General features: G+C 38.9%; 1 protein-coding gene across 3 annotated transcripts in view; it reads right to left on the bottom strand.

Moving 5' to 3' along the window:
- Nucleotides 1-1228: 1228 nt before the first annotated feature.
- Nucleotides 1229-15019, bottom strand: part of Eif4e (eukaryotic translation initiation factor 4E) — a 32289-nt gene continuing 18498 nt past the window's right edge. For all 3 annotated transcript variants that reach the window (XM_021158454.3, XM_021158453.3, XM_085835488.1), the window contains 5 exons: nucleotides 14196-14291; nucleotides 11670-11733; nucleotides 10991-11104; nucleotides 8263-8402; nucleotides 1229-6415 (listed from right to left, as the gene is read on the bottom strand). In XM_021158454.3, coding sequence (XP_021014113.1) covers nucleotides 6301-6415; nucleotides 8263-8402; nucleotides 10991-11104; nucleotides 11670-11733; nucleotides 14196-14291 — 529 coding nt within the window. In that variant the 3' untranslated portion in view covers nucleotides 1229-6300. The remainder of the gene's footprint in view (nucleotides 6416-8262; nucleotides 8403-10990; nucleotides 11105-11669; nucleotides 11734-14195; nucleotides 14292-15019) is intronic.

The following is a 15019-nucleotide window of genomic DNA, read 5'->3' on the forward strand; positions in this document are numbered from 1 at the left end:
GCTCCATCTGCAGAGAAAACGTAACCAGCAATGACACTTAGCTTAGGAACATCAATGGCCTACATTCTGTACACTCAAGGCATGAGACCTCCATGGAGAAAATGTCAGGACTGGAGTAGGCAAGGCATAAGATGAGCCCCGGTGAACCTAGGAAACCCATTTGGACCCCGAAAGTAAATCCAAAGAATGATTACAAACATGCTGAAAGGGAAGCCAGCCAGCTTGAAGGCTCTCCTACTGGACAGTGCAATGATCAAAGTAGGCAGTGACAATTGAAGATTATCATCAGTTTGGCAAAATAAAAACGTCTGTTCTGAAATAAATGGAACAAAATGTTTATTAAAAGTGTTATGTGGCCGGGCGGTGGTGGCACACGCCTTTAATCCTAGCACTTAGGAAGCAGAGGCAGGCTGTCACTCTGTAGACAGCCTGGTCTACAGAGTGAGTTCCAGGACAGCCAGGGCTACACAGAGAAACCCTGTCTTGAAAAACCAAAAAAAGAAAGAGAGAGAGAGAGAGAGAGAGAGAGAGAGAGAGAGAGAGAGAGAGAGAGAGAAAGTGTTATCTGCATATATGTACATGCACCAAACACTAGGATGCTTTGTTATGGTAGGATGCTAAGGTAAAGAAGGAATGGAGAAAATGGATACACCATTTTCTACACAACTGATTCAGCCAAGTCCTTCCTTCACAATAGCTTCAAATTCTCATTATAAGAGAGTCCTTTTAAAAATACTTTGTATTTGTGTAAATGCAGGCCTGGGGGTGGGGTGGGGGTCAGAGGTCAGCTCCCGGAAGGTTCTTTCCCACAGCCTTTTATGAGGTCTTATTTCTTGACATAGGGTCTTTTTCAGCTAGACCAGCTGGCCAGCACAAAGGGATTACAAGTGTGTTTGTACATTGCCACACTTAGCTTTTAGGTGAGCGCTTGGAATCTAAGTGTCTCTTCCTGCATGCAGCCATGTTCCCTGCACGATGATGAAATAAACCTCTGAAACTATAAGCAAGTCCCATGAAATGCCTTGCCATGGTCATGGAGTTCCTTCACCACAATAAAACACTAATAAGGCAGACTTCCTTAGAACTTCCACAGCCCCATTACCGCATGGATACCTTTTATGGTATACTCCATGGATATCAATGGCAACAGAGAAGAGAGAAAGACTGGCACAGAAAACATCTCGTCACATGTGATACCCTTTTAGTATATACACGTATACAAATGGGGTCATGAAACAAAACGTACTTTTTATTGTAACTTTTAAGAAAAACTTTGCAAAACAATGCTTTATGCTTTCATCTCTGCAGACAGGCAACACTCAGGTGCATCTCACTACCTGATTCAAAAGGAACAGTAACTCTTAACTGCTGTCAAACAACTGCTCTTCAGATACTTGTCTGAAAGGAACTCCATCATGTCATTCAAGACCTTAAAAGCCCACTTGAGAAACAATGTAGCCAAAAAAAAAAAAAGAAACAATGTAGCAACAGTTGTGGAAAAGAACTCTGGGAGATGGTGGAATGTGCTGCCTGTGTGTGCAGGACTGCCGCTACCCACCAAGAGCAAACAGGCACTTGAGATGTGGCTGTGGAGGAACTGGCAGAAAATAGCCACCCACAGTCAGTGACTCCCATGCTCGACCCCACTGACTCACACATACTTCACAACCTATCACAGCTTCAGAAAGCAGTACCTGGATCCCAAGGATCCCAAATCATCCGGCATCACCTTAGACAGTCACAGGTGAAGCTGCCAGGGGATTTGTGTCCACAGTAAGCTCTAAAAGGCAGATTTATTAGAAGTCACTGACAGACTCATTTTCTAATATTTAGGCAAATTTAAATGGCAAAAGACAAATGGCATTTAAGTACTGTCTCAAAATGTAGGATGTAAGTGGCCTTTAAAGAATCCGAACCTAAACTCCATTCTGAGACAGGAGCTATGTATAGTACACATTATGTAAGTATGTAGCCGAGTTAGCTATGTGCTGGAAATATCCATCTTCCAGCCTCGGCCTCTTCAGTGCTTCACACATATACTAAGTATTTTCTGCACAACTGTTCCCTTAAGTCGAGAAGAGGTATACCACTGCACATGTTCTAAATGCCTGTTTGCCATTTTAGAGTAGCCTACTTTACTCCCATCACCAGGAGACTCCCATTAAGTACTTGCCAGAACTAAAAATCTTCTTAAAGCCCTATTTTGTCAATTAGAGAATCCCCCCGTGCCCCAAAAAAGCAAGCAAGGTTGGTAGTGAATGCCATTTAATTCCAATCCTCTGCCAATAAGATGATCTGACTTCCATGACAGCCAGAGATATGAAATGACACCAGGTCTCAAAAGGAACAAACAAGATCAAGGCAGGCACACAGCTGTAACCCCAACATTTGGGAGGCTGAGGCAGGTTCAAAGCCATTCTGGGCTGTGTAGAACCTAAGCTCAAAAGAAAAGAAAGAAAACCCACAAAAAAATACAGGTAATAAGCATTCTCCCATTTAAGTTTTAAGATAGTGTTTTTCATTTTTTCTACAAGTGATTTTTACATTGATTTAAATATTTATTGCCATCTAGACCATGGAGTCTTAATTTGAGAATACAAAGCTGGGTGGTGGTAGTGGTGGTGAACACCTTTAATCCCAGCACTCTGGAGGCAGAGGCAGAGGCAGGTGGCCAGCCTGGTCTACAGAATGAGTTCCAGAACAGCCAAGACTACAGAGAAAACCTGTCTCAAAATAACAATATATATATATATATATATATATATGTATATATATATATATATATATATATAATCTGTGTGTAGCCCTGGCTGTTCTAGATATAGTTCTGTAGATCAAGCTACCCTCTGTAGATAAGGCTGTGCCTGTTTCTACCTCCTGAGTGCTGGGATTAAAGGCAGGCACCACCACACCAAGCTCCCCTCTCCCCCAAAGAAAGAAAATCCAAAGTACAGTGTTGGGGGCACAACCTTAATCATAGCACTTATTCTGGTGGCCAGCCTAGTCTACAGTGAGTTCCAGGACAGCCTGGACTTATAGAAGGCCTGTCATGAAAAACAAATGAACATACCATCACATAAACAAAAGCCATGGGGCTGGAGTAATGGCTCTGCAGTGAGTAAGCAGAGTCATTGGTTTTGTGTAAGATGCAGTTGATTCCCAGTACTCACATGGTGGCTCACAACTGTGCTAATTAACTTCAGTTGCAGGGATTTCATGCCCTCTGCTGACCACCTCAGGCACCACACATGATATAAAACATGCATACACATCAAAAAACCAAACCAAACCCACGACTGGAATGACCAGAGCTTAGGGTTAGTAATTCACAGCTAGAGGGGAGGGGGTGTTACAAACTGGCATTTGTATGCGCTGGCTTTTAGGGATCCTCCCACAGTGGGATTCATTTGGATTCAATGTTTCGAGACAGGGTTTGTGTAGCCTTGGTTGTCTTAGAACTAGCACTATGGACCAGGCTGGCCTCAAGGTATACTCATCAATCTGATGTGTATTTAGAGGGCTGGTGCCAAATGAGAGTATCTATCCACTTGCCCCATAATACTCCACACTGAAGAGTCATGAGATACATGATACACAGAGACCCAACACTCACCTCATCTTCCTGACAGTGCTGGCAATCACACACAACATAGTACATGCTTGGCAAACACTCTCAAGGAAGCACATTCCTGGTCCTTGCCTTTTTGATAAAGGGTTTATGTAACCCAGGTTGGCCTTATGGTCATTCCATCTCAGCACTGTGATTACAGATATGTACCCACCATACAGGCCATGTACTAAATTTAACCTTGTAAATGCAACTCCAGCAGCACTCAAGAGCTTCTATTCCTGTCAAGTTGAACACTATCATCTATCTTAGATGGTGATTTAGAGCACCTATAAAAACATTTATACTTTAACGCTGTACCTTAGTCTCCATGGTTATTTGTGACTAGCTTTGCTGGCTATTTATATGCCTAGCTTACTAGCTGAATCTACCTGGAAGTAATTTACTACAACCTATTAGGTCTTACATCTTCAGGAAGTATGTGATTAAGAATTATTCACAAGGACGTAAGTGCTGTAGTTATTTAATTCCTATATCGTATATACTAAATCCTTCTGTCCAGTTTTTCATTTTTCCGTTATAATTATTCATCCATTACAAATTATTTCAACTTTCTGTAACAAAGATACATCCTACTCAAAGTTTTTAACTTTAAAAACTGTATGATTCTTTTTTCACTTCTAAAGTTGATACTTCTTACAAATGAATTAAAAGGAATATGAGCATTAATCTCTAATTGATACAACTACTAGAATCCCACATGTTGGTAACAAAGTCTCATCACCAGCCACTTTCATGCCTGTACACTGTATCAATCAGCTTCAGGGATCCAACCTGGGTCTCATACAAGACAGCCAGGAATGCAGCCCAACATAGACCATATCATGTTGCAATGTCAAAAGATGGAACATATCTGAATGATCCACACAGTAGACGTTAGGTACAGAATGCTGAGATTGTGAGCATCGCTATTTCCAAAGCACTGAACAGGGAGTCATCTGTGACGACAAGAGCAGTCAGTTATACATTCTTGAAGTACATAATAAGAGCAACGCTATTCCGTATGTATTTTATAAGGATCTTTATCAAGTTATCAGTGTGAATTCATAACAACCACCACTTAAAGAGCATTTTTCTCTCAGCCAATGATTTCCACTGTGCTATCCACAGTTCAGCTTACCCTTCGGCGTTAGCAGCCACACCTCATCTCACAGGATCTGAACTATACAATTATGTGCTGCAGACAAAATGTCTTCATGTTTGCTTTAAATGATACAAAGAATAGATCAAGGTTTCAAGTTTACAGAAAACCATACTGCAACAATTGACCAATATAAGTAGTTCTTAATACTTGTTTATTGTGTTTTATTCAGATAGTAACACTAATGTTCCTAACGCATTTCCTTATGCTAATTTTCTGGCCATTAAGTAAAAACATCTTAACCCAACAATCAGTTTCTAGCCGCTGTTCCTATCAAATGGTGATACACCAAAACCCCAATCCTCATGAACTTTAACATAGTCAAAGTACATTATTTAACCTAAGGCTGAGAAACTGTGCCTTAACTTTATTAAAAAAGATAGCCACATCAGTTTAATTACATATGTGATACTACCTATTCAATTTATTAAAAATTGTAATAAACATAATAATAAACTAGTGCTCCAAACTGAGGCTGTGCATGGGGAAGACACTCTAAGAAGACACAAGAGACTGCCTTGCAATACGAAGTACAGATTCCTTCTAGAGATGGAGAAATAAAGGACAAATCTAGTTGTCTAAAAGACAATTCACTGTACACATTTTATTTACAGTTTTGTACACTGTCTTAATATGGATGGGACCGCTTTTCTACTTGAGCCATTGTAACCAAAGCAAAATAACCTAAGGAATACAAAGTGTTAAAGTACAGCATAGAGATACAAAGGCAGACCTACGAATTCTAGTTAGGAATGTAATTTTGGTGTTACATTTTTATAGTCCACAATTATGTTTAGGGTCACACAGACATAGATCACTGATTTGAATGAAATGCATAAATTTGTAGCAAAGCTTTGTAGTTACAAAAAACAAAAAAATTACCAAAGAATGCACAAATTTAATGTTTATTCCACCTTTCTGTCATATTCCTGGATCCTTCACCAATGTTACACGAGGAAAAAAACAAAAGCAAAACAAATGAAAAACTGAAATCAGAATCACTAATGTTATCAAGGAGGGAAGCAAATAAATTAAATCTAGCAGCCATCAGCAAGAGGACAGCAAGGACAATGCTGTGAAAGGAAACAGAAGGTTGCTAGAAAGCTGTACTCAGACTCTCACACCAGCAAAGTCCGCTCCTGCATGGAGTGGAGCAAAACCAGATCTTTCCTGCTAAGGTAATAGAAATGCAAGTTCTTTTTCGAATACTGTGGAAAGGCAAATGTGTGTGTCATGGTAATTCTAACCGGCTGTTACAGAGCGGCCAGGAACACATCTGCGGGTTCTGGGGTGACGTATACTGTAATTCTTTGATTGGGATAGTGGACACACTAGCAAAAATTGGGGGTGGGGGAGGAGAACGAACACAGAAGTACAAGACAAAGGCGAATGAGACTTCTCTTATATCTTAGCAACACTTGGATGGAATCAACTTCAGTGCAGTCCACTCTGCTTTGATGAGGCTTTGGTTCAGCTCCCAATCTCGATTGCGTGACGCAGTCTCCTGTGAGAATACTCAGAAGGTGTCTTCTTAAACAACAAACCTATTTTTAGTGGTGGAGCCGCTCTTTGTAGCTGTGTCTGCGTGGGACTGATAACCAATCACTATCTTCGGAGGAAGTCCTAACCTTTCCTTGTATACCCTCCTACAAGACATGGGAGACAAGAAACATTAATATTTTGTTAAAAAAGAAAAAGTATATGTATTCTATAAATCCATCATAAATTAGTCTTTACATTAGCAATGCAAGTCGAAATGTGTTAATTTTCTTTCAGTATTAACTAGCAAAATTAAAAATTAGTCTTTACTTTCACAGCCAGACTTTAATCACATTACAGATACCTATAATCCCACCAGGTTTGTTTTTATAAAAAGATACCATTATTACTAAATCAGTAACAAGCAAATCAGGATCAGTCCATGGGCTCACAGCAATTGCTTGGTTAACATAGCAAGAGCCTATCTCAAAAACTAAAATAAAAATTGTATTTACATATGAATTCTATTTTGCTTTATGTACCAACTTCACAAACCAATTTTCAAATTAGTTGTGATTACTTTAAAAATAAAATGTGATGTATACTAACTAAATATGGTTTAACTATATGACTATCAACTAAATTCAGAGAGTCTAAAGCTTATCTGCAGTATTAGAGAAATCTCTCCTTAAAAGACCAAAAAAGGGAATAGGCATTGTGGCACACGCCTTTAATCCCAGCACTTGGGGAGCAGAGGCAGATATCTCTAGTGAGTTCTGAGACAGCCAGGGCTAGGTATGCAAAGATCCTGCCTCAAGTGGGTTGGAGGCGTGGATAGGTGAATGGATGGATAGAGGGATGTCGAGGTATTAACAGTTTAATCTTCAGGGAATGAAGCACATCTAAAGGTTGAAAAAAAAAACCAAGAGCTATAAAAAATGAAAATTGTGAGGCTAGGTTGTGAGTATGAAATAAGGCTAACAAGCACCTCAGAAGAGAGCAGAGAACTTAATTTTTAATCTTTGGAAGAAGTCTGAATGTTTAATTCTCAGGAAACAATATGAACATTTTAAAAACGAACAGTAAAACTAAAAGACCCACTTTCACCGAGCTTTACCCCCGGCAGAATCACAGTTCTTCTAAACAGGTATTTTTTAAGTATGAGATGATATCATAACAGGTTTTTTAAAAAAACTCTTTATTAAAAAATGTATTCACATACACACAAAGCAATGAGAAGTTCTTTTTTTTTTTTTTTTTTTTTGGTTTTTCGAGACAGGGTTTCTCTGTATAGCCCTGGCTGTCCTGGAGCTCACTTCGAACTCAGAAATCCGCCTACCTCTGCCTCCCGAGTGCTGGGATTAAAGGCGTGTGCCACCACGCCCGGCTAGCAATGAGAAGTTAAAGTGTATCAACTGGAAGCAATAAAAAAATATTTCCTTGAATAACTGAGGTTAAAATGTTTTAAAGATTTCAAAACATCTAATATTGACACAAAAAGTTCTATAACAAATTAATTTCTGTTTTTTTTTTTTTTAAAAAAAATACAACATTGCTACAAGGTCGATGTTTATACTACAAGATGAAAAATGACAAGCTAACAATGAATGAATCCCTGTAATCCCACTTAGAATCTAGCTTGGTTTTTCTTACTGATTTGCATGTAATCAAAGAGAATTCTAACAAAATTGATGTGTGTGAATTGTAAAAAAAAAAAAAAAAACAGAGAAACTTCTAAACACATGGGCTCTAAATATGGACAGGAACTAAGGCATGCTACTTTTCATGGAAATTCACCTGCTGTAGACAGTTCCCACACAATCCTGCTGCAAAAACCATTTTACAGAAATGAAAAACAAACACATTCAACATTAACAGAATCCAAACTTTTGTTTGTGAAAACATATAAAGAAAATAACAGTTTATAAACGCCAAGTGTCTAAAGCTGCACATAAAAGACGTCTACACGTAAGTTAACAGAGGGTCAAGGAAGCAGGAGGAGAGCACAGCGTACCCTATGTGTGTGACCGCATCTCTGTTTTCACACTCAGTAGTCCATATTGCTATCTTATCACCTTTAGCTCTAACATTAACAACAGCTCCACACACATCATCACTGTAGTCATCGAAAGACTCTCCAATAAGGCACAGCAGCTAAAAATAAAACAAAAAATAACGAATTACATTGAATATATATATCATCAACAACTTAGAAGAAAGCACCAGGACTCTTCTATGTATAGTTATAAAACTAAATCGGATTCTAAGTCAAGAACTGACATCTTAAGTTGGTCAGGCAGAGGCAGTATTGCCAAATTTGTAGTCATCCTGATCTAGAGACAAAAAAGAAAGCAAATGAGTAAGATTCAACTCAGTTTTGACTCAGTTTTGTTGTTGCTGCTGTTCTGTTGTGAATGGAGACAAGACACACATGCTGTGGCAAATCAATGCAAGAAGAGTGAGTTCTGGGAATTAAACTCAGGTACTCGGACTCGGAAGCAAGCACCCTTACCTGCAGAATCACAGAGCAGCTTAAGAACTGATAAAAAACAACAAAAACTCCAATCTATTTATTTTTATGAATATTGGTATTCTGCCTGCACGTTTGTCTGTGTGAGGGTGTCAGATCACCCAGAACTGGAATCAGACAGTTGTGAGCCAAGTGGGAAATGAGGATTGAATATTAATCACCTCCTTGGTTAGGAACAGCCAGTGCTCTTAACTATTTAGCCATCTCTTCAGTCCCAAAAACCAATTTTAAAATGCCTATATTTTACTCGTTTACATTGTTTTTTCTCTTGGCTTAAAAAAAATTCAGCCGGGCAGTGGTGGCGCGCACGCCTTTGATCCAGGCACTCGAGAGGCAGAGGCAGGTGGATTTCTGAGTTCAAGGCCAGCCTGGTCTACAAAGTGAGTTCCAGGACAGCCAGGGCTACACAGAGAGACCCTGTCAACTGTTTTACCTCTTTCTATGCATTAGGCGCACACAGAGGTGACCTCATCAACATCGTCTGCTCAGCTGCTTAGTTAGCTTGCCAGCAGTAATCGCAATGACAGCAATATATCTATGCTTCCATTAATTGCCATTTCCTACCAGTTTCAAAGTAGAGTTCAGTGGCATTAAATACACTGAGCAACTGTAACTCAATCCATCACATTATTTTTCAACCTATAAAACTGAAATGTCCTTTTTCCTACAGCAACAGCAGCAGCACCCCAACCTGTAGGTCACAACCCCTTTGGGGGTTAAACGATCCTTTTAAAGGGGGTGCTTAGGACCATTAGAAAGCACAGACATATATATTACAATTCATAAAAGCAGCAAAATTTATGTTATGAAATAATGTTCTGGTTGAAGGTCCCCACAACCTGGGGAGCTGTTTTAAAGGGTTGCAACACTAGGAAGATTGAGACCCACTGACTGGCCTACGGCATTCCACAATGGTATTATTTACTCACACTCTCCTCCAAAACCATGATTAAATCTTTGCTTTAATAAAATGTTACTGATCCATGTAAGTACTTATTCACTTAGTCAGGGCTAACTGTAAATCAGAACTGTGTATAAGTGGTTAAAAAAAAGCCTTAACTATGAACTTCAGTCCCAAAATTACAATCTAGAACTTGACCACAGAAAATGCCGATAGTTTCATAGTGTAGCTCATAAAACCAAAGTGCTAAAATATATCATAACACGTTATTTAGTTTTAAATATTAACCAACAATTTCATCACTTGCTTCACTAATTTCAAATTTTCAGAATTTTTAATTACAGTAAAACTATAAATGGGTTGTAAAAAGTCTACATTAATCACAAAATATAAAGTCCTTTTATTTTTGACTAATGAAATAAGAGGGGGGACCTGATTGCAGAGGTAAAGTGAATGTCATTCATATTTTACTTTATTTGCTTATTTTTTTGGTTTTGAGACAGGGTTTCTCTGTACCCCTGGGTGTCTTGGAAATCTCTAGACTAGGCTGGCCTCGATCTCAGAGATCTGCCTACTTCTGCCTGTCAAGTTCTGGGATAAAAATACTGCACCACTGCACCTAGTTTGTCAATCATTATGACTTGTGGAATGATAGAAATCATTCACTGGACTCACATGTTTGAGATACGCACAGGATGGATAAAAAGTCTTTGCCAACTAGCACATGCCTAGAATCAAAAAGTTGGAGGCAGCAGGACCCTGAGTTGCAACAGCAGCCTAGCTGGGTAGTAAAACCCTGTCCTCAAAGAGCAAGGGCTGTGACTGTTATTCAACAGGAAAGGTCACACTGAGACCCTCCCCCTCATATTTGTACGTGTAATTGCATTCTATGGTAGTTTCAGGTTAGTATAAAGGTGTGGGTTTCCTCACAGCATCTCTGCTAGCTTGTTCTCACCCCCCCCCCCATATCTGACCCCCAGCCTCCGGTGCTTCACTCTGTCTTATCCTAGTACGTGTCTTCACTGTCCTGCAAATACAGATTATATAACACACTCGTGTATTTAAAACCTAAGTTCCACATGAGAGAAGACATGCCATATTCTTCCCAAATCTGGCTTATTTTCCTTAACATACTTTCCAGCTATGTCCAAATACCAAAACGCTTCAGGGATTTATATGTCATCCTTGCACAAGCGTGGTACCAATTTCTACTCGTTCTGGTTTTAATAAATGTGATGCCACGTGAGCACAAGGGCTTCTTTAGAACAGGGGCTGTAAGCAGAGAAAGGCAAACATATCCTAAAGCCTTACTGTCTCTAGCCAGAAGCGATCGAGGTCACTCCGTCTCTGCTGCTTGTTCAGTGTGATCAGCCACCGTCCTCCTCGTTTGTTTTTCTCATCTTCCCACATAGGCTCAATACCATCCTGCAGGAGAAGAAGGCAGCATTAGACAGCACTGGTACTTTGAGAGACAGTATCAGACTCAGCAAGCAACACTGACAACTTTTCTTTTGTTCCCTGTACCCCGGCCACTGGCACAGCTTTTAAACATACACAAGAACTACACGCCAGAGGCATGCAACTGCGCAAGCGTCCCACCTCCTCGTGAATTCTCCAACTGCAAGGCTTCATGTCACCTAAAGGTTCTGAAAATTCCCGAGCAGAAACCTTTTAGAAGCTACATTAAAAACTGTGTAATTTGAGCTAACTAATGTCCATCCTAGCACCTGACAAAGGTCTGTTTATAAATATCTCATGGGTTTAAAATTAGCTGACGAAGTCAGTCTATTCAAGTATATCCAGGAAGGGCTGCACAGAATTAGCAAGGCTCGAGTCAATCCCAGGATGTTCCCATGAGTAACTAAATCATACCACAGAGCACTGTACTCAAGCCTGGTAAAGCCAACTGCCTGAATTTGTGGCCAGTTTTTACAAATACCTGAATGGTCTGGTCCTGTAATAAATATAAACAATCATTGATTAGGCATACCTTAAAAAGTGAGTAGTCACAGCCAGGCATTAAATTACTAGACAACTGGATATGGTTGTATAGACTAGGTAAAAGAAAATAATAATTAAAAACATAATATGTAATGCAGGGTTTGGGTGCTTACACAGACACACACACATTTGGAAAATACGAAAAACATAAAAGTATGTAGATTTGTTTTTCTTTTTTTGACTCTGTAGTTAATTTCTGAAATGGACAAAACAGGTCTAAATAATGATTACACTCAAAGAAATTTATAATGTAAACTAATACAAACAACTATCTCAAATGACTACTCTAAAAATATTTGATACATTTGTTAACTCAATGCAGCCATGTGCACTTAAGAAAATTAAAACAAGCCATCAGTACTGCATGGCTCAGTAAATCAACATTATTACCTCTGCAAGTGTCCAAGTATAAACACGGCAGTGGTTCTCTGAAAATGGTTCCTATCAGTCAGCACCCCAGTATGGGGAGCTCAGGCACAGGAAGGATCAAAGGCATTACCAACAGGTAGACCTGCAGTTCTGAGCTATTTCCCAAATACTTAAACCACAGAATGGTTTGAGGTATTTCATATATACTTCTTAAAGGCAGAAGGGCTGTGTCACTGATCTCTTGTGTAAAACTGAAGTACACATCGGTGACTGTATTTGCTCTTCTCCAATAGACAGCAGAGTTTATCTTAGTTAAAAACCTTGAATGACATTACATGAGGGATGTTCTATGCTGACCTTAACTTTGTCTAGAAATATTTCAGACAATTTTAAGAAAGATGTCTACATCTTTCTTACCACATTGCACAGTATAATCCACCTCGAATACGACAGTGTTAAGTGTCTAATGACTGACAGTTCCCAAACCACAACCTAAGAATCTTAAGATTACATGGATGAGACTAAAGCAAAAGGACTGAAGAAATGTTTCTGTAAAACCTTCTAAAAAGTAGTGAGAAATCAAGAGGTGGCCTAATCCATCCAGAAAGGTAAAGGCTCCGTCCTTCTTGGCCAATCTCTCAGCTCCGGTTCCCAGGGCATTTGCTTACACTAAGTACCATGTGGGGCTGTGCTCCACTAAAGGAATCCTGGAACCAGGCTTATATAAACAGGTAAAAGCCAAGAATGCAGTCCAAGAGCACATGCGAGTGGGCATGGGATTCAAGCCTTTCCTCTTTCCTTATTAAGAAACTGGAGAACTTTTTGTGTGTGTAAAGAAGGCTTCAGAGTTATTCAAAAGTCTTGCAGTAAACATAGTGAGTACAAAAACCATTTGACCCTTTCAAGAACTCCAATTTAGACAGCCACCTCTAGTAATTAGAAGAGCTGAAATATACTTGTTTCATTTAAAAAAAAAAAAACAAACCCAAAACAAAACCATAATGTTCTTAGAAAAAACTGAATTCAGCAGTTTTATGTATTCTACATGTTGCCTTTCTCAATGATGCAATGAATACCTAATATCTGTTGCAGAGAAATATCAGTACAGGCATTGGAAACACACTGAATACTGATTGTGGCCTTAAAAAAATACAGCTATGAACTTAATGACTACAGTCTATTCTTTTGTGTGAAGTTACATGAAAATGTTAGTCACTAAACTCAGCACCTACGAGCCTAATATAAGCATATAGAACAGTAACTGTGAGGTAACTAAACTCTTCTCCAACTTTTGCCTCTCATAGTCTCAAAAAGTATTTCCCTCTATGTTCTCTAAAAACATCTAGACAATTCAACTTTGGGTGAACCAGGATGCATCTCAATAGTAAAGCACTTGCCTATCATGTTCAAGGTTCAAATTTGATCCTCAGAAAACAAAAACTACTGTTTTAAGATAAATTTCAAAACATCTAAGGCATGAGCCCCTAGGGTTGGGGGATTCCAAGTTCTACAATGTTAGGACATCCTCAAAAACTCAGCTACATCCTATCTCAAACAAACACACACTTTCAGTTTATATTCTATTTGTAAGTCTTGAAAAGTTTATGATCCAAGTTAACTTCTCTAAAAAACATTTTGATTACTCTTTGATAAATTACAATAAAATTAATGACCTAAGATTACAGACATATCATTGTCTTGCTATTCCTGAGTTTACAGCTCTGAAAGTTAAATTTTATGAGCTTCATCTTTTGATAGCAAAATTCCAGATATGATAATAAAAGCTGTCTGCAGAAATGGGGATGTTTAATAAGGCCTTTTAGCATCCAGTTATGACATAAATATATGTAGGTGACTGCACAGGAGACGGACAGCCAAAAGGCTATCAAAAAATTCTAGGACAATAATAGAGGATTCTCATGGGAAGATGAGGAATACAGAGTAATCAAACCGAAATATAATGATGTGTTTGCTGTTTGTAAGAGTGCTGAAACATAGGGCTTTCGTACGTACTCAACAATGTAAAATAAAGCATAACTACCAATTCAAACATTTGTGAAGAGATATTCATCTTTCATTTTGTGAATGATATAAGAAGAAAATTATACAACTTAAAAGTATATTTAAGTATCTTAAAGTTACTTACGCCCAGAAGTCTTCAACAGTATCAAACTTAGAGATCAATCGGAGGTTTGCTTGCCAAGTTTTGCTTTTATCATTTTTAAAAAACCAGAGTGCCCACCTGAAAATAAAAGCCAGTATATGAAGTTGTTTACCCATATTCATAGCTGATTTATTTACCAGTCAAAGAGTAGAAGTAGAATGATGTAAAATGTAGAACTGATAGACAATGGAAAACTAACCAACCTTAAAGAGGGAATCTGACACAGTATAACAAGGACAAAGTCTAAACGGAATGGTTTTTGAGGTATTTGATATATACTTCTTAAAGGCAGAAGGGCTGTGTCACTGATCTCTTGTGTAAGCCTATGTGAATTACCCCACACATGCACATGGTCTACTTACATGAGGTACCTAAGGTCATCAGGTTTGGAGAGGTCAAAAGTGGTGCTGAGGACTGAACAGCTGGTGATAGCAACTTACTTAATAAACTAATTTTAGTTTAAAAGATGAAAATGGTACCAAGGAAACTGCACAGGACAGGCAAAGGTGGTTGCAGGGAGGGCCTAGAACCTCTGTAAAAGCCAGCTGTGACCTCAAATTTGTGCTATGCCACATGAAACATTGTTTATACACATACACACAAAAATAATGTTTTTATAAAATACATTGGGGGAGGAGGGGCTTCCAAGGGGTTTCTCTTTGTAGCCCTGGCTGTCCTGGACCTCTCTACAGAGCAGGCTGGACTTTAAAGACCACCCCTCCCCCAGTGCTAGGATTAAGGCATGTGCTGCCACAGCAGGCTCTAAAATGCATATGTTTTTAAAGATGAAATAGGTTTGTTATACA

Source organism: Mus caroli, unplaced genomic scaffold, assembly GCF_978045245.1.
Source record: "Mus caroli unplaced genomic scaffold, Mus_caroli_1 scaffold_3, whole genome shotgun sequence".
In the NCBI taxonomy this organism is placed as follows: domain Eukaryota; kingdom Metazoa; phylum Chordata; class Mammalia; order Rodentia; family Muridae; genus Mus; species Mus caroli.